Source organism: Oncorhynchus keta, unplaced genomic scaffold (assembly GCF_023373465.1).
Source record: "Oncorhynchus keta strain PuntledgeMale-10-30-2019 unplaced genomic scaffold, Oket_V2 Un_contig_23617_pilon_pilon, whole genome shotgun sequence".
Lineage (NCBI taxonomy): Eukaryota > Metazoa > Chordata > Actinopteri > Salmoniformes > Salmonidae > Oncorhynchus > Oncorhynchus keta.
Window position 1 is genome coordinate 20,001 of NW_026283479.1, and position 24,280 is coordinate 44,280.

The following is a 24,280-nucleotide window of genomic DNA, read 5'->3' on the forward strand; positions in this document are numbered from 1 at the left end:
ATAACTGTTAGAAGTGGTTCCTATCTGATGACCCCCTCTAGATAACTGTTAGAAGTGGTTCCTATCTGATGACCCCCCTCTAGATAACAGTTAGAAGTGGTTCCTATCTGATGACCCCCCTCTAGACAACTGTTAGAAGTGGTTCCTATCTGATGACCCCCTCTAGATAACAGTTAGAAGTGGTTCCTATCTGATGACCCCCTCTAGATAACAGTTGGAAGTGGTTCCTATCTGATGACCCCCCTATAGATAACTGATAGAAGTGGTTCCTATCTGATGACCCCCCTCTAGATAACTGTTAGAAGTGGTTCCTATCTGATGACCCCCCTCTAGATAACAGTTAGAAGTGGTTCCTATCTGATGACCCCCTCTAGATAACAGTTAGAAGTGGTTCCTATCTGATGACCCCCCTCTAGACAACTGTTAGAAGTGGTTCCTATCTGATGACCCCCCTCTAGATAACAGTTAGAAGTGGTTCCTATCTGATGACCCCCCTCTAGATAACAGTTAGAAGTGGTTCCTATCTGATGACCCCCCTCTAGATAACAGTTAGAAGTGGTTCCTATCTGATGACCCCCCCCTCTAGATAACAGTTAGAAGTGGTTCCTATCTGATGACCCCCCTCTAGATAACAGTTAGAAGTGGTTCCTATCTGATGACCCCCCTCTAGATAACTGTTAGAAGTGGTTCCTATCTGATGACCCCCTCTAGATAACAGTTAGAAGTGGTTCCTATCTGATGACCCCCTCTAGATAACTGTTAGAAGTGGTTCCTATCTGATGACCCCCCTCTAGATAACTGTTAGAAGTGGTTCCTATCTGATGACCCCCTCTAGATAACAGTTAGAAGTGGTTCCTATCTGATGACCCCCCTCTAGATAACTGTTAGAAGTGGTTCCTATCTGATGACCCCTCTAGATAACAGTTAGAAGTGGTTCCTATCTGATGACCCCCCTCTAGATAACAGTTAGAAGTGGTTCCTATCTGATGACCCCCCTCTAGATAACAGTTAGAAGTGGTTCCTATCTGATGACCCCCCTCTAGATAACAGTTAGAAGTGGTTCCTATCTGATGACCCCCCCTCTAGATAACAGTTAGAAGTGGTTCCTATCTGATGACCCCCCCTCTAGATAACAGTTAGAAGTGGTTCCTATGCTCCCACTGATGACCCCCCCCCTCTAGATAACAGTTAGAAGTGGTTCCTATCTGATGACCCCCCTCTAGATAACAGTTAGAAGTGGTTCCTATCTGATGACCCCCCTCTAGACAACTGTTAGAAGTGGTTCCTATCTGATGACCCCCCTCTAGACAACTGTTAGAAGTGGTTCCTATCTGATGACACCCCCCTCTAGACAACTGTTGAAGTGGTTCCTATCTGATGATGCCCCCTCTAGACAACTGTTAGAAGTGGTTCCTATCTGATGACCCCCCCCCTCTAGACAACTGTTTGGTTCCTATCTGATGACCCCCCTCTAGATAACTGTTAGAAGTGGTTCCTATCTGATGACCCCCCTCTAGACAACTGTTAGAAGTGGTTCCTATCTGATGACCCCCCTCTAGACAACTGTTAGAAGTGGTTCCTATCTGATGCCCCCTCTAGACAACTGTTAGAAGTGGTTCCTATCTGATGCCCCCCTCTGGATAACAGTTAGAAGTGGTTCCTATCTGATGACCCCCCTCTGGATAACAGTTAGAAGTGGTTCCTATCTGATGACCCCCTCTGGATAACAGTTAGAAGTGGTTCCTATCTGATTTCTTTTCATTCTGATCTGTTGTATTTATTCTCTGATGATGCTGGCCCGTACTGTGTTTGTATGTGCCTCTTAGATAACTGCATCAGCTGGCTGTTAGAGGAGGCCCTCTCAGGTAACGAGGAGCAGAAACCAGTTGACTGTCCTCTGAGAGCAGACATGAGCGTCCTGGTGGAGCTGGCCCTGGGCTCCACGAAGGAACCCACCAACAGTCTCTGGAGCAACATGCAGGACTACGCCACCAGCAAAGGTACCGGGGTGGGGACTATAATACATGGGGGGGATCTGGGTTTAGTTTATTCAGTGTATTGAGTGATGCCCGCTCTCTGTTGAATGCTCCCACAGTTTATTCAGTTTATTGAGTGATGCCCGCTCTCTGTTTATTGAGTGATGCCCGCTCTCTGCTAAATGCTCCCACAGTTGAATCAGTCTATTCAGTTTCTTTTCAGTTCATTCAGTGTAATGGAGCATCCAGCAGTGTGTGGCCATCCATCTTTCTTTCACGACAGATTAGTAGTGTAGAATAAGCAGAGTATTAATCGCTGCTGGGACATGTAGTGATGTCCATGTGTTTGTGTTCATGACAGATTAGTAGTGTAGAATAAGCAGAGTATTAATCGCTGCTGGGACATGTAGTGATGTCCATGTGTTTGTGTTCATGACAGATTAGTAGTGTAGAATAAGCAGAGTATTAATTGCTGCTGGGACATGTAGTGATGTCCATGTGTTTGTGTTCATGACAGATTAGTAGTGTAGAATAAGCAGAGTATTAATCGCTGCTGGGATATGTAGTGATGTCCATGTGTTTGTCTTGATGACAGATTAGTAGTGTAGAATAAGCAGAGTATTAATCGCTGCTGGGACATGTAGTGATGTCCATGTGTTTGTGTTCATGACAGATTAGTAGTGTAGAATAAGCAGAGTATTAATCGCTGCTGGGATATGTAGTGATGTCCATGTGTTTGTGTTCATGACAGATTAGTAGTGTAGAATAAGCAGAGTATTAATTGCTGCTGGGACATGTAGTGATGTCCATGTGTTTGTGTTCATGACAGATTCAGTGTAATAAGCAGAGCATCCAGCTGGGAGTGTAGTGATGTCCATGTGTTTGTGTTCATGACAGATTAGTAGTGTAGAATAAGCAGAGTATTAATTGCTGCTGGGACATGTAGTGATGTCCATGTGTTTGTGTTCATGACAGATTAGTAGTGTAGAATAAGCAGAGTATTAATCGCTGCTGGGACATGTAGTGATGTCCATGTGTTTGTGTTCATGACAGATTAGTAGTGTAGAATAAGCAGAGTATTAATTGCTGCTGGGACATGTAGTGATGTCCATGTGTTTGTGTTCATGACAGATTAGTAGTGTAGAATAAGCAGAGTATTAATCGCTGCTGGGACATGTAGTGATGTCCATGTGTTTGTGTTCATGACAGATTAGTAGTGTAGAATAAGCAGAGTATTAATCGCTGCTGGGACATGTAGTGATGTCCATGTGTTTGTGTTCCAGACTGGGACAACGCCTCTCTCTGTAATGAGATCTTATTGGACACCGTGTCCAGGTTTGTCCTGGCTGCTCTGCTGAAGCACACCGGCCTGCTGGACCAAGCCTGTGGAGAGGGCAGGTAATTCTACTGCACACCATCATGGTTCTGCCTTCCCAATGGCGCCCTATTCCCTATATAGTACACTACTATAGACCAGAGCCCTATTCCCTATATAGTACACTACTATAGACCAGAGCCCTATTCCCTATATAGTGGTACTACTATAGACCAGAGCCCTATATAGTGGTACTACTATAGACCAGAGCCCTATTCCCTATATAGTGGTACTACTATAGACCAGAGCCCTATTCCCTATATAGTGGTACTACTATAGACCAGAGCCCTATTCCCTATATAGTGGTACTACTATAGACCAGAGCCCTATTCCCTATATAGTGGTACTACTATAGACCAGAGCCCTATTCCCTATATAGTGGTACTACTATAGACCAGAGCCCTATTCCCTATATAGTGGTACTACTATAGACCAGAGCCCTATTCCCTATATAGTGGTACTACTATAGACCAGAGCCCTATTCCCTATATAGTGGTACTACTATAGACCAGAGCCCTATTCCCTATATAGTGGTACTACTACAGACCAGAGCCCTATTCCCTATATAGTGGTACTACTATAGACCAGAGCCCTATTCCCTATATAGTGGTACTACTATAGACCAGGGCCCTATTCCCTATATAGTACACTACTATAGACCAGAGCCCTATTCCCTATATAGTGGTACTACTATAGACCAGAGCCCTATTCCTATATAGTGGTACTACTATAGACCAGAGCCCTATTCCTATATAGTGGTACTACTATAGACCAGGGCCCTATTCCCTATATAGTACACTACTATAGACCAGAGCCCTATTCCCTATATAGTGGTACTACTTTAGACCAGAGCCCTATTCCCTATAGTGGTACTACTATAGACCAGAGCCATATTCCTATATAGTGGTACTACTATAGACCAGAGCCCTATTCCCTATATAGTGGTACTACTATAGACCAGGCCCTATTCCCTATATAGTGGTACTACTATAGACCAGAGCCCTATTCCCTATATAGTGGTACTACTATAGACCAGAGCCCTATTCCCTATATAGTGGTACTACTATTTAGACCAGAGCCCTATTCCCTATATAGTAGTACTACTATAGATGCTGGCTGAGGCCCTATTCCTATATAGTGGTACTACTATAGACCAGAGCCCTATTCCCTATATAGTGGTACTACTATAGACCAGGACCCTATTCCCCATATAGTGGTACTACTATAGACCAGAGCCCTATTCCCTATATAGTGGTACTACTATAGACCAGATCCCTATTCCCTATATAGTGGTACTACTATAGACCAGAGCCCTATTCCTATATAGTGGTACTACTATAGACCAGAGCCCTATTCCCTATATAGTGGTACTACTATAGACCAGAGCCCTATTCCTATATAGTGGTACTACTATAGACCAGAGCCCTATATAGTGGTACTACTATAGACCAAGCCCTATTCCCTATATTGTGTACTACTATAGACCAGAGCCCTATTCCCTATATAGTGGTACTACTATAGACCAGAGTCCAGGACTATATAGTGGTACTACTATAGACCAGAAAGGGCCCTATTCCCTATATTGTGTACTACTATAGACCAGAGCCCTATTCCCTATATAGTGGTACTACTATAGACACAGAGCCCTATTCCCTATATTGTGTACTACTATAGACCAGAGCCCTATTCCCTATATAGTGGTACTACTTTAGACCAGAGCCCTATTGCCCTATATTGTGTACTACTATAAACCAGAGCCCTATGGGACACAATATGAAGTGGTACTACTATAGACCAGAGCCCTATTCCCTATATAGTGGCACTACTATAGACCAGAGCCCTATTCCCTATATAGTGGTACTACTATAGACCAGAGCCCTATTCCCTATATAGTGGCACTACTATAGACCAGAGCCCTATTCCCTATCAAAACAGTGGTACCACTATAGACCAGAGCCCTATTCCCTACATAGTGCACTACTTTAGACCAGGGTCAGTAGGACTCTGGCACCCAAACCTACATAGTGCACTACTTTAGACCAGGGTCAGTAGGACTCTGGCACCCTATTCCCTACATAGTGCACTACTTTAGACCAGGGTCAGTAGGACTCTGGCACCCTATTCCCTACATAGTGCACTACTTTAGACCAGGGTCAGTAGGACTCTGGTACCCTATTCCCTACATAGTGCACTACTTTAGACCAGGATCAGTAGGACTCTGGCACCCTATGTGGTGTCATGTGATACTACATGCCTTGTCTATTTCATGTGGCAGGCTGGGTTCACCAGTCAGTGTGTCTCTGTGTGTGTTTCCAACCAGGTACCAGCCTTGTAAGATGCTGGCTCTTGCCACTCTTCCTGATTTGTGCAATCTACCGTTGTGTCTACAAGGTCCGGAACCGCCTGCTGGCCTGTAAGAACATGTGCGTCTTCCAGACACGCTCGTCTTCCCGGGAGAGGAGGGAAAGTTTGACTCGGCTCTTCTTTCCGTAACTGGTCCGTTGGTCCATGAAACATCCTTCCAGTCCCACGTCAGGGTCTGCTGCCTTATTCCCACATCAACCCTTAAACCCCTCTACATCCTAGAGACACTTACGGCAACTGCTTCTTTGACCTCTAACCCCCACGGTCCTCATTTCAATTTAAAGAGATACTTCTGGATTTATATATGATATTCTGGTATCGTGATACTAAACCTGATATTCTGGTATCGTGATACTAAACCTGATATTCTGGTATCGTGATACTGAACCTGATATTTTGGTATCGTGACACTAAACCTGATATTCTGGTATCGTGATACTAAACCTGATATTCTGGTATCGTGACAACACTTTTAACGGGTGTCCGGTGTTGTGCCCGATCAGATTTCAGACAATCAGGACTCGCTGGAGATGGACCCCCAGGAGCACTCGTTCACGAGGACCATCGACGAGGAGGCGGAGCTAGAAAAGAGAGGACGGACCGAGAAAGGGGAGGATGTGAATCAGGAGCAGGATGAGGAAGAGGAGGAGAGAGAGCACGAAGTCATGACCGCTGGGAGTGGTGGTTCACTTTACTGCAATGACACAACACTCTCACTGAATGTACTCCTACCAGACTGTCACTGAATAGACTGTCACTGAAAACACTGCTACCTACAGTGCCTTGAGAAGGAATGAGGCCCCCTTGAACTTCAAAATAGACCTTTTGCCACATTTCAGGCTTCAAACATAAAGATATAAAACTGTATTTTTTTGTGAAGAATCAACAACAAGTGGGACACAATCATGAAGTGGAACGACATTTATTGGATATTTCAAACCAGGGATAGGACAAAGGTACAGGGAATAGGACAAAGGTACAGGGAATAGGACAAAGGTTCAGGGAATAGGATAAAGGTACAGGGATAGGACAAAGGTACAGGGATAGGACAAAGGTTCAGGGAATAGGACAAAGGTACAGGGATAGGACAAAGGTACAGGGATAGGACAAAGGTTCAGGGAATAGGACAAAGGTACAGGGATAGGACAAAGGTACAGGAATAGGACAAAGGTTCAGGGATAGGTACAGGGATAGGACAAAGGTACAGGGATAGGACAAAGGTACAGGAATAGGACAAAGGTACAGGAATAGGACAAAGGTACAGGAATAGGACAAAGGGTACAGGGATAGGACAAAGGTACAGGGAATAGGACAAAGGTACAGGAATAAGACAAAGGTACAGGGAATAGGACAAAGGTACTGGGATAGGACAAAGGTACAGGGAATAGGACAAAGGTACATGGATAGGACAAAGGTACAGGGATAGGACAAAGGTACAGGGAATAGGACAAAGGTACAGGGATAGGACAAAGGTACAGGGAATAGGACAAAGGTACAGGGATAGGACAAAGGTACAGGGAATAGGACAAAGGTACAGGGATAGGACAAAGGTACAGGGAATAGGACAAAGGTACAGGGATAGGACAAAGGTACAGGGGATAGGACAAAGGTACAGGGATAGGACAAAGGTACAGGGAATAGGACAAAGGTACAGGGATAGGACAAAGGTACAGGGATAGGACAAAGGTACAGGGATAGGACAAAGGTACTGGGATAGGACAAAGGTACAGGGATAGGACAAAGGTACAGGGATAGGTACAGGGATAGGACAAAGGTACAGGGATAGGACAAAGGTACAGGGATAAGAAAAAGGTACAGGGATAGGACAAAGGTACAGGGACAAAGGTACAGGGATAGGACAAAGGTACAGGGATGGGACAAAGGATAGGACAAAGGTTAGGACAAAGGTACTGGGAATAGGACAAAGGTACAGGGATATGACAAAGGTACAGGGATAGGACAAAGGGTACTGGGAATTGACAGCCTACAGGGAATAGGACAAAGGTACAGGGATAGGACAAAGTCTTACTGTAGTCTGGCAGGACTAGCCTGGGTTAGAGCCTTGAATGAGTCTTACTGTAGTCTGGCAGGACTAGCCTGGGTTAGAGCCTTGGATGAGTCTAACTGTAGTCTGGCAGGACTAGCCTGGGTTAGAGCCTTGGATGAGTCTAACTGTAGTCTGGCAGGACTAGCCTGGGTTAGAGCCTCATTGACCTACGCCACGGCGTGGTTCGTCGCACAGCTTCCCTTTTAACCCAGCGCCCTGTGTGATGTCTCTCTGTGTCTGTCTGTCGCACGGCACAGAAATCTTTCAATGTTTCCTCTCAGCGCGGGAGGCGGCGAGGAGCCGAGAGAGGGAGAGGGCCAGCAGCAGCGCCGGGGGAGGCCTGACCTCAGGAGGAACCAGAGGAGGAGGGGAGGTAAAGGGAGGGGGACTCTTGGACGGAGTTGGGGGAGGGGAGGAGGAGGGGGAGGTAAGGGAAGGAGGGGGAGGTAAAGGAAGGAGGGGGAGGGAAGGAGTAAGGGGGGAGGAGGGGGAGGTAAGGGAAGGAGGGGGAGGTAAGGGAAGGAGGGGGAGGGAAGGAGGAGGAGGGGGAGGGAAGGAGTTGGGGAGGTAAAGGAAGGAGGGGAGGAAGGATTTGGGGGAGGTAAGGGAAGGGGAGGGGGAGGGAGGTTGGGGGAGGAGGAGGAGGGGAGGAGGAAGGAGGGGGAGGGGGGGGAGGAGGAGGAGATGGAAAAGGAGGGGGTGGTGGAGGGAATGTTATTTCAGTATAATATCATATGTAACTAGGAGGAGGTGGGGAAGGTTATTTCAGTATAATATAATATGTAACTAGGAGGAGGTGGGGAAGGTTATTTCAGTATAATATAATATGTAGCTATGAGGAGGTAAGGGGAGGTTATTTCAGTATAATATAATATGTAACTATGAGGAGGTGGGGAAGGTTATTTCAGTATAATATAATATGTAACTATGAGGAGGTGGGGAAGGTTATTTCAGTATAATATGTAACTATGAGGAGGTGGGGAAGGTTATTTCAGTATAATATAATATGTAACTATAATATGTAGCTGCCATTTAGGGTGAAGTTTGTTATTTCATGGTTTTATAATATAATATGTAACTATGAGGAGGTGGGGAATGTTATTTCAGTATGGTTATAATATGTAACTATGTTTTAGGAGGTGTAATGTATGGTTTTTATTTAAGTATAATATAATATGTAACTATGGGAGTATGGTTGTAATGTATGGTTTTATATGGTTGTAATGTATAATATGTAGCTATGGTTTAGACGTATGGTTGTAAATGGTGAATGTATGGTTTGTTGGTTTGCTGTATGGTTGTTGTTGGTTTAACATATGGTTGTAATGTATGGTTTTGTATGGTTGTAACGTATGGTTGTAATGTATGGTTGTAACGTATGGGTTTTGTATGGTTGTAACGTATGGTTGTAACGTATGGTTGTAACGTATGGTTTTGTATGGTTGTAACGTATGGTTTTGTATGGTTGTAACGTATGGTTGTAACGTATGGTTGTAATGTATGGTTGTAACGTATGGTTGTAACGTATGGTTGTAACGTATGGTTTTGTATGGTTGTAACGTATAGTTGTAACGTATGGTTTGTATGGTTGTAACGTATGGTTTTGTATGGTTGTAACGTATGGTTGTAACGTATGGTTGTAACGTATGGTTGTAACGTATGGTTGTAACGTATGGTTTTGTATGGTTGTAACGTATAGTTGTAACGTATGGTTGTAACGTATGGTTGTAACGTATGGTTGTAACGTATGGTTGTAACGTATGGTTTTGTATGGTTGTAACGTATGGTTGTAACGTATGGTTGTAACGTATGGTTGTAACGTATGGTTGTAACGTATGGTTTTGTATGGTTGTAACGTATGGTTGTAACGTATGGTTGTAACGTATAGTTGTAACGTATGGTTGTAACGTATGGTTGTAACGTATGGTTGTAACGTATGGGTGTAACGTATAGTTGTAACGTATGGTTGTAACGTATGGTTGTAATGTATGGTTGTAACGTATGGTTTTGTATGGTTGTAACGTATGGTTGTAACGTATGGTTGTAACGTATGGTTGTAACGTATGGTTGTAACGTATGGTTGTAACGTATGGTTGTAACGTATGGTTTTGTATGGTTGTAACGTATGGTTGTAATGTATGGTTGTAATGTATGGTTGTAACGTATGGTTGTAACGTATGGTTGTAATGTATGGTTGTAACGTATGGTTGTAACGTATGGTTGTAACGTATGGTTTTGTATGGTTGTAACGTATGGTTTTGTATGGTTGTAACGTATGGTTGTAATGTATGGTTGTAATGTATGGTTGTAACGTATGGTTGTAACGTATGGTTGTAACGTATGGTTGTTTTGTATGGTTGTAACGTATGGTTTTGTATGGTTGTAACGTATGGTTTTGTATGGTTGTAACGTGTGGTTTTGTATGGTTGTAATGTATGGTTTTGTATGGTTGTAATATATGGTTTTGTATGGTTGTAATATATGGTTTTGTATGGTTGTAATGTATAGTTTTGTATGGTTGTAACGTATGGTTTTGTATGGTTGTAGCATATGGTTGTAATGTATGGTTTTGTATGGTTGTAACGTATGGTTTTGTATGGTTGTAATGTATGGTTTTGTATGGTTGTAACGTATGGTTTTAACGTATGGTTGTAACGTATGGTTTTGTATGGTTGTAACGTATGGTTTTGTATGGTTGTAACGTATGGTTTTAACGTATGGTTGTAACGTATGGTTTTAACGTATGGTTGTAATGTATGGTTTTGTATGGTTGTAACGTATGGTTGGTTTTGTATGGTTGTAATGTATGGTTTTGTATGGTTGTAACGTATGGTTTTAACGTATGGTTGTAACGTGTGGTTTTGTATGGTTGTAATGTATGGTTTTGTATGGTTGTAACGTATGGTTTTAACGTATGGTTGTAACGTATGGTTTTATATGGTTGTAACGTATGGTTGTAATGTATGGTTTTGTATGGTTGTAATGTATGGTTTTGTATGGTTGTAATGTATGGTTTTGTATGGTTTTGTATGGTTGTAATGTATGGTTTTGTATGGTTGTAACATATGGTTTTGTATGGTTGTAACATATGGTTTTGTAACGTATAGTTGTAACGTATGGTTTTATATGGTTGTAACGTATGGTTGTAACGTATGGTTGTACGTATAGTTGTAACGTATGGTTTTGTATGGTTGTAACGTATGGTTTTGTATGGTTGTAACGTGTGGTTTTGTATGGTTGTAATGTATGGTTTTGTATGGTTGTAATATATGGTTTTGTATGGTTGTAATGTATGGTTTTGTATGGTTGTAATATATGGTTTTGTATGGTTGTAATGTATGGTTTTGTATGGTTGTAATGTATGGTTTTGTATGGTTTTAATGTATGGTTTTGTATGGTTGTAACATATGGTTTGTATGGTTGTAACATATGGTTGTAATGTATGGTTTTGTATGGTTGTAATGTATGGTTTTGTATGGTTGTAATGTATGGTTTTGTATGGTTGTAATGTATGGTTTTGTATGGTTGTAATGTATGGTTTTGTATGGTTGTAACATATGGTTTGTATGGTTGTAACATATGGTTGTAATGTATGGTTTTGTATGGTTTTGTATGGTTGTAACATATGGTTTTGTATGGTTGTAACATATGGTTGTTTGGTTTTGTATGGTTGTAACGTATGGTTGCTTATTGTAAAATACCTTTCAGTTCAGGTTTTATAAAAGCACTTTAAAATATCTCATGTATGGTTAATTATATATGCTTGCTACAAACCACTCTAAATATTCATCGTCCTTCAGACTGATAGTTTTGGACAGCAGAAGCGAGCGCGCCTTTTCTCCTCCAGTAAAATGACCCCTTTCTATATTAACAGTGTGTTATTGTTACCAGGGGAGGCGGAGGCCTCGACATCCCAGGAGGAGAATCACGGGAGAGACGGCTGTACGGGGCTGCCTGAGGGACAGGACCTGTACACAGCCGCCTGTAACTCTGTGGTCCACCGCTGTGCTCTGCTGGTGCTGGGGGTCAGCCCTGTACTGGGGGAACTGGGGAAGGAGCACCAGGACGAGGGACACGGCAGCTTCCAGTCAGTCGGACTGGGACAGCAGGACGGGACGGGCTTCATGACCAGGTCAGAACAACACAACTTCTATGACTGTCTGGTCTGTGTAGTTCTGACTGTATGGTCTGACTGTCTGGTCTGTGTAGTTCTGACTGTATGGTCTGTGTAGTTCTGACTGTCTGGTCTGTGTAGTTCTGACTGTATGGTCTGTGTAGTTCTGACTGTGGTCTGTAGTTCTGTCTGGTCTGTGTAGTTCTGACTGTTCTGACTGGTCTGTGTAGTTCTGACTGTATGGTCTGTGTAGTTCTGACTGTGTGGTTGTGTAGTTCTGACTGTCTGGTCTGTGTAGTTCTGACTGTATGGTCTGGTCTGTGTAGTTCTGACTGTGGTCTGTGTAGTTCTGACTGTCTGGTCTGTGTAGTTCTGACTGTCTGGTCTGTGTAGTTCTGACTGTGTGGTCTGTGTAGTTCTGACTGTGTGGTCTGTGTAGTTCTGACTGTATGGTCTGTGTAGTTCTGACTGTGTGGTCTGTGTAGTTCTGACTGTGGTCTGTGTCGTTCTGACTGTGGTCTGTGTAGTTCTGACTGTGGTCTGTGTAGTTCTGACTGTGTGGTCTGTGTAGTTTTGACTGTATGGTCTGTGTAGTTCTGACTGTGGTCTGTGTCTTTCTGACTGTGGTCTGTGTCGTTCTGACTGTGGTCTGTGTAGTTCTGACTGTGGTCTGTGTAGTTCTGACTGTGGTCTGTGTAGTTCTGACTGTGGTCTGTGTAGTTCTGACTGTATGGTCTGTGTAGTTCTGACTGTGGTCTGTGTAGTTTTGACTGTATGGTCTGTGTAGTTCTGACTGTGGTCTGTGTCTGTTCTGACTGTGGTCTGTGTCGTTCTGACTGTGGTCTGTGTAGTTCTGACCGTGGTCTGTGTAGTTCTGACTGTGGTCTGTGTAGTTCTGACTGTCTGGTCTGTGTAGTTCTGACTGATGGTCTGGTCTGTGTAGTTCTGACTGTGGTCTGTGTAGTTCTGTGGTCTGTGTAGTTCTGACTGTGGTCTGTGTAGTTCTGACTGTGGTCTGTGGTTCTGACTGTGGTCTGTGTAGTTCTGACTGTGTGGTCTGTGTAGTTCTGACTGTGGTCTGTGTAGTTCTGACTGTATGGTCTGACTGTGGCCTGTGTAGTTCTGACTGTGGTCTGTGTAGTTCTGACTGTGGTCTGTGTAGTTCTGACTGTGGTCTGTGTAGTTCTGACTGTGTGGTCTGTGTAGTTCTGACTGTATGGTCTGTGTAGTTCTGACTGTATGGTCTATGGTTCTGACTGTCTGGTCTGTGTAGTTCTGACTGTATGGTCTGTGTAGTTCTGACTGTCTGGTCTGTGTAGTTCTGACTGTATGGTCTGTGTAGTTCTGACTGTGGTCTGTGTAGTTCTGACTGTGGTCTGTGTAGTTCTGACTGTGGTCTGTGTAGTTCTGACTGTGGTCTGTGTAGTTCTGACTGTGTGGTCTGTGTAGTTCTGACTGTATGGTCTGTGTAGTTCTGACTGTGTGGTCTGTGTAGTTCTGACTGTGTGGTCTGTGTAGTTCTGACTGTGGTCTGTGTAGTTCTGACTGTGGTCTGTGTCGTTCTGACTGTGGTCTGTGTAGTTCTGACTGTGGTCTGTGTAGTTCTGACTGTGGTCTGTGTAGTTCTGACTGTATGGTCTGTGTAGTTCTGACTGTGTGGTCTGTGTAGTTCTGACTGTATGGTCTGTGTAGTTCTGACTGTGGTCTGTGTAGTTCTGACTGTGGTCTGTGTAGTTCTGACTGTGGTCTGTGTAGTTCTGACTGTGGTCTGTGTAGTTCTGACTGTATGGTCTGTGTAGTTCTGACTGTGGTCTGTGTAGTTCTGACTGTCTGGTCTGTGTAGTTCTGACTGGTCTGTGGTTCTCTGGTCTGTGTAGTTCTGACTGTGGTCTGTGTAGTTCTGACTGTGGTCTGTGTAGTTCTGACTGTGGTCTGTGTAGTTCTGACTGTGTGGTCTGTGTAGTTCTGACTGTGTGGTCTGTGTAGTTCTGACTGTGGTCTGTGTAGTTCTGACTGTATGGTCTGGTCTGTGTAGTTCTGACTGTGGTCTGTGTAGTTCTGACTGTGGTCTGTGTAGTTCTGACTGTGGTCTGTGTAGTTCTGACTGTGGTCTGTGTAGTTCTGACTGTGTGGTCTGTGTAGTTCTGACTGTGGTCTGTGTAGTTCTGACTGTGGTCTGTGTAGTTCTGACTGTGGTCTGTGTAGTTCTGACTGTATGGTCTGTGTAGTTCTGACTGTGGTCTGTGTAGTTCTGACTGTGGTCTGTGTAGTTCTGACTGTGGTCTGTGTAGTTCTGACTGTGGTCTGTGTAGTTCTGACTGTATGGTCTGTGTAGTTCTGACTGTATGGTCTGTGTAGTTCTGACTGTGGTCTGTGTAGTTCTGACTGTCTGGTCTCTGTCCTCTGCTGTGAAGGAGTTCTGAGAGTCTGTAGTTCTGAGAGTTCTGACTGTGGTCTGTGTAGTTCTGACTGTGTGGTCTCTGTGGTCTGACTCTGCTATGAAGGAGTGAGAGTCTGACTGTGGTCAGAGAGCTGACTGTGGTCTGTGTAGTTCTGACTGTGGTCTGTGTAGTTCTGACTGTGGTCTGTGTAGTTCTGACTGTGTGGTCTGTGTAGTTCTGACTGTGGTCTGTGTAGTTCTGACTGTGTGGTCTGACTGTGGTCTGTGTAGTTCTGACTGTGTGGTCTCTGTCCTCTGCTAGGTCTGAAGGAGTGAGAGTCTGACTGTGGCCAGAGAGCTGTCTGGTCCAGTCCAGTCCCAACTACAGGCTAATGACTGTCCAGGTCTGTGTAATCTGACTGTCCCTGTCTGATGAGGAGGGATGCACTCTGGTCTGTCAGTTCTGACTGTGGCCTGTGTAGTTCTGACTTGCCTTTGTCTCTCTGTAGTTCTCTCTGTGGTCTGTGTAGTTCTGACTGTCTCTGTGTAGTTCTGACTCTGGTCTGTGTGTTCTGACTGTGGTCTCTGTCTCTCTCTGTCTCTCTGTAGTCTCCCCCTCTGACTGGTCTCTGTGTTCTCTCTGTGTGTCTTCTGTGGTCTGACTGTGGTCTGTGTCTCTGACTCTGGTCTGTGTAGTTCTGACTGTCTGGTCTGTCTCTCTGACTGTGGTCTGTGTAGTTCTCTCTGTCTCTGACTGTGGTCTCTGTAGTTCTGACTGTGGTCTGTGTAGTTCTGACCCTCTGGTCTCTGTGTCTGACTGTGTGGTCTCTCTAGTTCTGACTGTCTGTGTAGTTCTGACTGTGGTCTCTGTAGTTCTGACTGTGTGATCTGTGTTCTGACTGTGGTCTGTGTAGTCTCTGACTGTGTGGTCTGTGTAGTTCTGACTGTGGTCTGTGTAGTTCTGACTGTGGTCTGTGTAGTTCTGACTGTGTGGTCTCTGTCCTCTCTGAAGGAGTGAGTCTGTCTGTGTGGTCTCTGTAGTTCTGACTGTGGTCTGTGTGTTCTCTGTGGTCTGTGTAGTTCTGACTGTGTCTCGTTCTGACTCTGTGTCTCTGTCCTCTGCTATGAAGGAGTGTCTCAGTACAGAGAGCCTCTGGTCTGTGTCTCTGACTCTGGTCTAATGTAGTCTCCCCCTGTCTGGTCTCTGTCTCTGTCTGATCTCTCTGTGTCTCTGGTCTCTCTCTCTCTGTGAGAGTCCTCTCTCTCTGTGTCTCCCCCTCTCTCTCTGTCTCCCCCCTCTCTGTGTCTCTCTGTCTCTCTCTCTGTCTCCCCCCTCTCTCTGTGTCTCCCCCTCTCTCTCTGTGTCTCCCCCTCTCTCTGTGTCTCCCCTCTCTCTGTGTCCCCCTCTCTCTCTGTCTCCCCTCCCCTGTGTCTCTCTCTGTATCTCTCCTCTGTGTCTCCCCCCTCTCTCTCTGTGTCTCCCCCTCTCTCAGCGTAAAGACATGTTCTGTTTTAAACAAAGTTCCCACTAAGACGTTCTCCTCTGTTTATTGTAATAATGATGTTTTATTAAAATGTAACTGAAGTGATTCCCCCTCTGTTTCAGAGTGGCAGGAGAAACGTGGATCTGGACCTGGCATTTTCTCAGAAAAAGAGAGGTAAAGGACTAATGTCTTGTACAATCAGTAAAGTCCATTAGATGCTCCTAACCACTACTGCTATGTGACAGCCCTCTGCTTCAGTGTAAAAGAGAGGTAAAGGACTAATGTCTTGTACAATCAGTAAAGTCCATTAGATGCTCCTAACCACTACTGCTATGTGACAGCCCTCTGCTTCAGTGTAAAAGAGAGGTAAAGGACTAATGTCTTGTACAATCAGTAAAGTCCATTAGATGCTCCTAACCACTACTGCTATGTGACAGCCCTCTGCTTCAGTGCAAAAAGAGAGGTAAAGGACTAATGTCTTGTACAATCAGTAAAGTCCATTAGATGCTCCTAACCCACTAGCCCTCTGCTCAGTATGTGACAGTAAAGCCCTCTGCTTCTGTGTGTAAAAGAGAGGTAAAGGACTAATGTCTTGTACAATCAGTAAAGTCCATTAGATGCTCCTAACCACTACTGCTATGTGACAGCCCTCTGCTTCAGTGTAAAAGAGAGGTAAAGGACTAATGTCTTGTACAATCAGTAAAGTCCATTAGATGCTCCCTAACCACTACTGCTATGTGACAGCCCTCTGCTTCAGTGTCTCTAAAGGACTAATGTCTTGTACAATCAGTAAAGTCCATTAGATGCTCCTAACCACTACTGCTATGTGACAGCCCTCTGCTTCAGTGTAGGTAAAGGACTAATGTCTTGTACAATCAGTAAAGTCCATTAGATGCTACTAACCACTACTGCTATGTGACAGCTCTCTGCTTCAGTGTAAAAGAGAGGTAAAGGACTAATGTCTTGTACAATCAGTAAAGTCCATTAGATGCTACTAACCACTACTGCTACGTGACAGCCCTCTGCTTCAGTGTAGAAGAGAGGTAAAGGACTAATGTCTTGTACAATCAGTAAAGTCCATTAGATGCTACTAACCACTACTGCTACGTGACAGCCCTCTGCTTCAGTGTAAAAGAGAGGTAAAGGACTAATGTCTTGTACAATCAGTAAAGTCCATTAGATGCTACTAACCACTACTGCTATGTGACAGCCCTCTGCTTCAGTGTAAAAGAGAGGTAAAGGACTAATGTCTTGTACAATCAGTAAAGTCCATTAGATGCTACTAACCACTACTGCTACGTGACAGCCCTCTGCTTCAGTGTAAAAGAGAGGTAAAGGACTAATGTCTTGTACAATCAGTAAAGTCCATTAGATGCTACTAACCACTACTGCTATGTGACAGCCCTCTGCTTCAGTGTAAAAGAGAGGTAAAGGACTAATGTCTTGTACAATCAGTAAAGTCCATTAGATGCTACTAACCACTACTGCTATGTGACAGCCCTCTGCTTCAGTGTAAAAGAGAGGTAAAGGACTAATGTCTTGTACAATCAGTAAAGTCCATTAGATGCTACTAACCACTACTGCTATGTGACAGCCCTCTGCTTCAGTGTAAAAGTGTTCTCCTTGTCTTCTCGTATTTGCTCCTCTTGAGACAGTTGATTCAAAAACAAGAGGAGCTCCACGTGTTTACACCATGGCATGTTTCCACCACAGTTCCTGTTTCCTCTAGCCAGCTCAACTCTCCATGGCTGTAACCACTTCCTGTTTCCTCTAGCCAGCTCAACTCTCCATGGCTGTAACCACTTCCTGTTTCCTCTAGCCAGCTCAACTCTCCATGGCTGTAACCACTTCCTGTTTCCTCTAGCCAGCTCAACTCTCCATGGCTGTAACCACTTCCTGTTTCCTCTAGCCAGCTCAACTCTCCATGGCTGTAACCACTTCCTGTTTCCTCTAGCCAGCTCAACTCTCCATGGCTGTAACCACTTCCTGTTTCCATCTAGTAACCAGCTCAGCCAGCTCTCCATGGCTGTAACGTCCATTCATTCCCGTTCGAAAGGGTTCAGTTATACGGTTCTGGCGTTTTTAGTAGAGCTCGGTTCATCGTGTTTCTCCTGACTCGACGAATCGACGAGGTAGCTCGTCTGGCTCAGATGTGACAGTGTGTGTCTGTGTGTTCCTCTTGACCGTACTTCTCTTGCTTGTCAGTTGGTTTTGGTAAGACGGCACAAACACGCCGGGTTAAGAACCATTTCAGACAAAAGCCATTTTTTTTTGTTTTGGTCTTGGCCTCTTGCTCATCATCTCAGTTTGCCCTGCAGCATCCCATCGTCGTCATCTGATCAGGGGGGGAACAACATTCACACGTTATATTTGAATGGCTGATCAAGGCTGATGGCATGGAGTATGAGAAAGCAGCCGCCAAGCAGAGAGACGTGGATTGAATGTGAATGGACATACAGTAGTCTTATCGCAGCTAGCTTCCATCTGCTAACATAAAGGCCCAATAAGGTCTTACAGTGGTGCACTTTGTATGGAGTGGATGTTATCTCATCCACCTGTAGAGGAATAGGAGTTGTGTTTCTGAAAAGATATCTGGCCTCTCTCTCTCTCTCTCTCTCTCTCTCTCTCTCTCTCTCTCTCTCTCTTTCTGTCTCTCTCCCTCTTTCTTTCTGTCTATCTCTTTCTCTCTCTTCTGTCTGTCTGTCTGTCTGTCTGTCTGTCTGTCTGTCTGTCTGTCTGTCTGTCTGTCTCTCTCTCTCTCTCTCTCCCTCCCCCCTCTCTCTTTCCTCTCTCCTCCCTTAGGTCTACTCCACAGTTCTCCAGACTCCCTGGCTGACTCATGGTTCAGGGTGAAACACAGTAGGGACCAGCTGATCAACAACAGAACGGTTCTCCCCTCTACCAATCCTATGAGGAGTCGGACCTGGACCTGAGCCGTCATAGATCAACAACAGAACGCTGTTCACGGGGTTCACGATCAACAACAGAACAGAGAGAACATCAAGGAACCATGCTGGCTATGGAGCAACAACAGAACAGGGCTGAGAACCATCCTGGTCATAGATCAACAACAGAACAGGGCGAACCATCCTGGGAAACACTGAGAACCATCCTGGTCCTATCAACAGAGAACCATCCTGGTCATAGATCAACAACAGAACAGGGCTGAGAACCATCCTGGTCTATATATCAACAACAGAAAGAGAACCATCCTGGGGCTGAGAACCATCCTGGTCATAGATCAACAACAGAACAGGGCTGAGGTGAGAACCATCCTGGTCATAGATCAACAACAGAACAGGGAACCATCCTGGTCATATATCAACAACAGAACAGGCTGAGAACCATCCTGGTCATAGATCAACAACAGAACAGGGCTGAGAAACCATCAACAGAACTGGTCATAGATCAACAACAGAACAGGGCTGAGAACCATCCTGGTCATAGATCAACAACAGAACAGGGCTGAGAACCATCCTGGTCATAGATCAACAACAGAACAGGGAACCATCCTGGTCATAGATCAACAACAGAGGGCTGAGAACCATCCTGGTCATAGATCAACAACAGAACAGGGCTGAGAACCATCCTGGTCATAGATCAACAACAGAACAGGGCTGAGAACCATCCTGGTCATAGATCAACAACAGAACAGGGCTGAGAACCATCCTGGTCATCAACAACAGAACATGAGAACCATCCTGGTCATAGATCAACAACAGAACAGGGCTGATGAGAACCATCCTGGTCATAGATCAACAACAGAACAGGGCTGAGAACCATCCTGGTTATAGATCAACAACAGAACAGGGCTGAGAACCATCCTGGTCATAGATCAACAACAGAACAGGGCTGAGATGAGAACCATCCTGGTCATAGAACAGAACAGGGCTGAGGTGAGAACCATCCTGGTCATAGATCAACAACAGAACACTGAGAACCATCCTGGGATCAACAACAGAACAGGGCTGAGAACCATCCTGGTCATAGATCAACAACAGAACAGGGCTGAGCTGAGAACCATCCTGGTCATAGATCAACAACAGAACAGGGCTGAGAACCATCCTGGTGATAGATCAACAACAGAACAGGGCTGAGAACCATCCTGGTCATATATCAACAACAGAACAGGGCTGAGAACCATCCTGGTCATAGATCAACAACAGAACACTGAGAACCATCCTGGCATAGATCAACAACAGAACAGGGCTGAGAACCATCCTGGTCATAGATCAACAACAGAACAGGGCTGAGAACCATCCTGGTCATAGATCAACAACAGAACAGGGCTGAGAACCATCCTGGTCATATATCAACAACAGAACAGGGCTGAGAACCATCCTGGTCATAGATCAACAACAGAACAGGGCTGAGAACCATCCTGGTCATAGATCAACAGAACAGGGGTGAGAACCATCCTGGTCATAGATCAACAACAGAACAGGGCTGAGAACCATCCTGGTCATAGATCAACAACAGAACAGGGCTGAGAACCATCCTGGTCATATATCAACAACAGAACAGGGCTGAGGTGAGAACCATCCTGGTCATAGATCAACAACAGAACAGGGCTGAGAACCATCCTGGTCATAGATCAACAACAGAACAGGGCTGAGAACCATCCTGGTCATAGATCAACAACAGAACAGGGCTGAGGTGAGAACCATCCTGGTCATAGATCAACAACAGAACAGGGCTGAGAACCATCCTGGTCATAGATCAACAACAGAACAGGGCTGAGAACCATCCTGGTGATAGATCAACAACAGAACAGGGCTGAGAACCATCCTGGTCATAGATCAACAACAGAACAGGGCTGAGAACCATCCTGGTCATATATCAACAACAGAGGGCTGAGAACCATCCTGGTCATAGATCAACAACAGAACAGGGCTGAGAACCATCCTGGTCATAGATCAACAACAGAACAGGGCTGAGAACCATCCTGGTCATAGATCAACAACAGAACAGGGCTGAGAACCATCCTGGTCATAGATCAACAACAGAACAGAGGTGAGAACCATCCTGGTCATAGATCAACAACAGAACAGGGCTGAGAACCATCCTGGTCATAGATCAACAACAGAACAGGGCTGAGAACCATCCTGGTCATAGATCAACAACAGAACATCCTGGTCATAGATCAACAACAGAACAGGGCTGAGAACCATCCTGGTCATATATCAACAACAGAACAGGGCTGAGAACCATCCTGGTCATAGATCAACAACAGAACAGGGTGAGAACCATCCTGGTCATAGATCAACAACAGAACAGAGGCTGAGAACCATCCTGGTCATAGATCAACAACAGAACAGGGCTGGAAACCATCCTGGTCATAGATCAACAACAGAACAGGGCTGAGAACCATCCTGGTCATAGATCAACAACAGAACAGGGGTGAGAACCATCCTGGTCATATATCAACAACAGGGCTGAGGTGAGAACCATCCTGGTCATAGATCAACAACAGAACAGGGCTGAGAACCATCCTGGTCATATATCAACAACAGAACAGGGCTGAGAACCATCCTGGTCATAGGTGGTGATTGACTCCGCTGTCCTGGCGTCGTGAGGGAGTTTGTTCCACCATTGGGGGCCAGAGCAGCGAACAGTTTTGACTGGGCTGAGCGGGAACTGTACTTCCTCAGTGGTAGGGAGGCGAGCAGGCCAGAGGTGGATGAACGCAGTGCCCTTGTTTGGGTGTAGGGCCTGATCAGAGCCTGGAGGTACTGAGGTGCCGTTCCCTCACAGCTCCGTAGGCGAGCACCATGGTCTTGTAGCGGATGCGAGCTTCAACTGGAAGCCAGTGGAGAGAGCGGAGGAGCGGGGTGACGTGAGAGAACTTGGGAAGGTTGAACACCAGACGGGCTGCGGCGTTCTGGATGAGTTGTAGGGGTTTAATGGCACAGGCAGGGAGCCCAGCCAACAGCGAGTTGCAGTAATCAAGACGGGAGATGACAAGTGCCTGGATTAGGACCTGCGCCGCTTCCTGTGTGAGGCAGGGTCGTACTCTGCGGATGTTGTAGAGCATGAACCTACAGGAACGGGACACCGCCTTGATGTTAGTTGAGAACGTCAGGGTGTTGTCCAGGATCACGCCAAGGTTCTTAGCGCTCTGGGAGGAGGACACAATGGAGTTGTCAACCGTGATGGCGAGATCATGGAACGGGCAGTCCTTTCCCCGGGAGGAAGAGGAGCTCCGTCTTGCTGAGGTTCAGCTTGAGGTGGTGATCCGTCATCCACACTGATATGTCTGCCAGACATGCAGAGATGCGATTCGCCACCTGGTCATCAGAAGGGGGAAAGGAGAAGATTAATTGTGTGTCGTCTGCATAGCAATGATAGGAGAGACCATGTGAGGTTATGACAGAGCCAAGTGACTTGGTGTATAGCGAGAATAAGAGAGGGCCTAGAACAGAGCCCTGGGGGACACCAGTGGTGAGAGCGCGTGGTGAGGAGACAGATTCTCGCCACGCCACCTGGTAGGAGCGACCTGTCAGGTAGGACGCAATCCAAGCGTGGGCCGCGCCAGAGATGCCCAACTCGGAGAGGAGGTGGAGAGAGGAGGATCTGATGGTTCACAGTATCGAAGGCAGCCGATAGGTCTAGAAGGATGAGAGCAGAGGAGAGAAGTTAGCTTTAGCAGTGCGGGCGCCTCCGTGATACAGAAAGAGGCAGTCTCCAGTTGAATGACTAGTCTTGAAACCTGACTGAGATTTGGATCAAGAAAGGAGTCATTCTGAGAGAATAGCGGTAGAGCTATTAGAGCAGCACGCTCAAGAGTTTTGGAGAGAGAAAAGAGAGAAGAGGATACTGGTCTGTAGTTGTTGACATGACGGAGGATCGAAGTGTAGAGTTTCAGAAGAGGTGCAACTCTACCGCTCTCTTGAAAACTAGAGAGGGCATGTGTGATCAGAGATGATTGATAGCGGGTGAGAGTAGGGAAAGTCTCGAAATAGTCTGGAGAAAGAGAGGAATGGGGTGGCGGAGCAGGGCAGGTTGTTAGCGGCCGGCCGTTACAAGACGCGAGATTTCATCTGGAGAGAGAGGGGAGAAAGAGGTCAGAGCATAGGGTAGGGCAGTGTGAGCAGAACCAGCGGTGTCGTTTGACTTAGCAAACGAGGATCGGATGTCATCGACCTTCTTTTCAAAATGGTTGACGAAGTCATCTGCAGAGAGGGAGGGGGAGGGGGAGGATTCAGGAGGGAGGAGAAGGTGGCAAAACTTCCTAGGGTTAGAGGCAGATGCTTGGAATTTAGAATGGTAGAAAGTGGCTTTAGCAGCAGAGACAGAGGAGGAAATGTAGAGAGGGAGGGAGTGAAAAGGATACCAGGTCCGCAGGAGCGAGATTTTCCTCCATTTCCGCTCGGGTTGCCCGGGAGGCCTATTCCTGAGCTTCATAATGAGTCGCCGAGCCACAGCCGGGAGGGAGGACCGAAACGGCCTGGAGTGGGATAGGGGGACATAGGGGAGTCAAGATACAAAGGAGAGAGGAGGGGTTATGAGGCAGAATCAGGGAGATAGGTTGAAAGAAAGTTTGAGCAGAGGAAGAGAAGATAGGATGAAGAAAGGAGAGAGTAAAGGGAGAGAGAGCGAAAGGTTGGGCAGCGCGATACCATCCGAGTAGGGCAGTGTGAAGTGTTGGATGAGGAGCGAGAGGGGAAAAGGATACAAGGTAGTGGTCGGAGACTTGGAGGGGAGCTGCAATGAGGTTAGTGGAAGAACAGCATCTAGTAAAGATGAGGTCAAGCGTATTGCCTGCCTTGGTGAGTAGGGGGAAGGTGAGAGGGTGAGGTCAAAAGAGGAGAGGAGTGGAAAGAAGGAGGCAGAGAATGAGTCAAAGGTAGACGGGGGGAGGTTAAAGTCGCCCAGAACTGTGAGAGAGGTGAGCCATCCTCAGGAAAGGAGCTTATCAAGGCATCAAGCTCATTGATGAACTCTCCGAGGAACCTGGAGCGATAAATGATAAGGATGTTAAGCTGAAAGGGCTGGTAACTGTGACAGCATGGAATTCAAAGGAGGCAATAGACAGATGGGTAAGGGGAGAAAGAGAGAAAAGACCACTTTGGGAGAGATGAGGATCCTGGTGCCACCACCCCGCTGACCAGAAGCTCGGGTGTGCGAGAACACGTGGGCGGACGAGGAGAGCAGTAGGAGTAGCAGTGTTATCTGTGGTGATCCCATGTTTCCGTCAGTGCCAGAAGTCAAGGACTGGAGGCATAGGCTGGAGATGAACTCACTGCCTTGTTGGTCGCAGATTGGCAGTTCCAGAGGCTACCAGAGACCTGAACTCCACGTGGTCAGGATTGGGGGACCACCAGGTTAAGGTGGTCAGGCCACGCGGTGAGCGTTTGTATGGTCTGTGCAGAGAGGAGAGAACAGGGATAGACAGACACATAGTTGACAGGCTACTAGAAAAGGCTACGCTAATGCAAGGAAATTGAATGACAAGCGGACTACACGTCTCGAATGTTCAGAAAGTTAAGCTTATGTAGCAAGAATCTTATTGACTAAATGATTAAAATGATACAGTACTG

General features: G+C 45.8%; 1 protein-coding gene and 2 long non-coding RNA genes across 3 annotated transcripts in view; all 3 read left to right on the top strand.

The window, feature by feature from the left end:
• The window catches only part of LOC118383197 (probable E3 ubiquitin-protein ligase HERC1), a 24,765-nt gene extending 10,165 nt beyond the window's left edge, over window positions 1–14,600 (top strand). The window contains exons 6-11 of the mRNA XM_052505402.1: window positions 1,827–2,000; window positions 3,260–3,374; window positions 5,672–5,742; window positions 6,226–6,393; window positions 11,654–11,894; window positions 14,579–14,600. Of these exons, the coding sequence (XP_052361362.1) occupies window positions 1,827–2,000; window positions 3,260–3,374; window positions 5,672–5,742; window positions 6,226–6,393; window positions 11,654–11,894; window positions 14,579–14,600 (791 nt within the window). The remainder of the gene's footprint in view (window positions 1–1,826; window positions 2,001–3,259; window positions 3,375–5,671; window positions 5,743–6,225; window positions 6,394–11,653; window positions 11,895–14,578) is intronic.
• LOC127921804 (uncharacterized) lies at window positions 6,663–7,653 on the top strand. The gene is made up of 4 exons (XR_008109615.1): window positions 6,663–6,866; window positions 7,052–7,090; window positions 7,208–7,246; window positions 7,344–7,653. It is a non-coding gene; the product is annotated as an uncharacterized LOC127921804 (long non-coding RNA).
• Window positions 14,601–14,675: 75 nt separating the features above from the next.
• On the top strand, window positions 14,676–18,614 carry LOC127921805 (uncharacterized). The gene is made up of 3 exons (XR_008109616.1): window positions 14,676–14,708; window positions 15,863–15,914; window positions 18,543–18,614. It is a non-coding gene; the product is annotated as an uncharacterized LOC127921805 (long non-coding RNA).
• The last annotated feature ends 5,666 nt before the right edge of the window (window positions 18,615–24,280 follow it).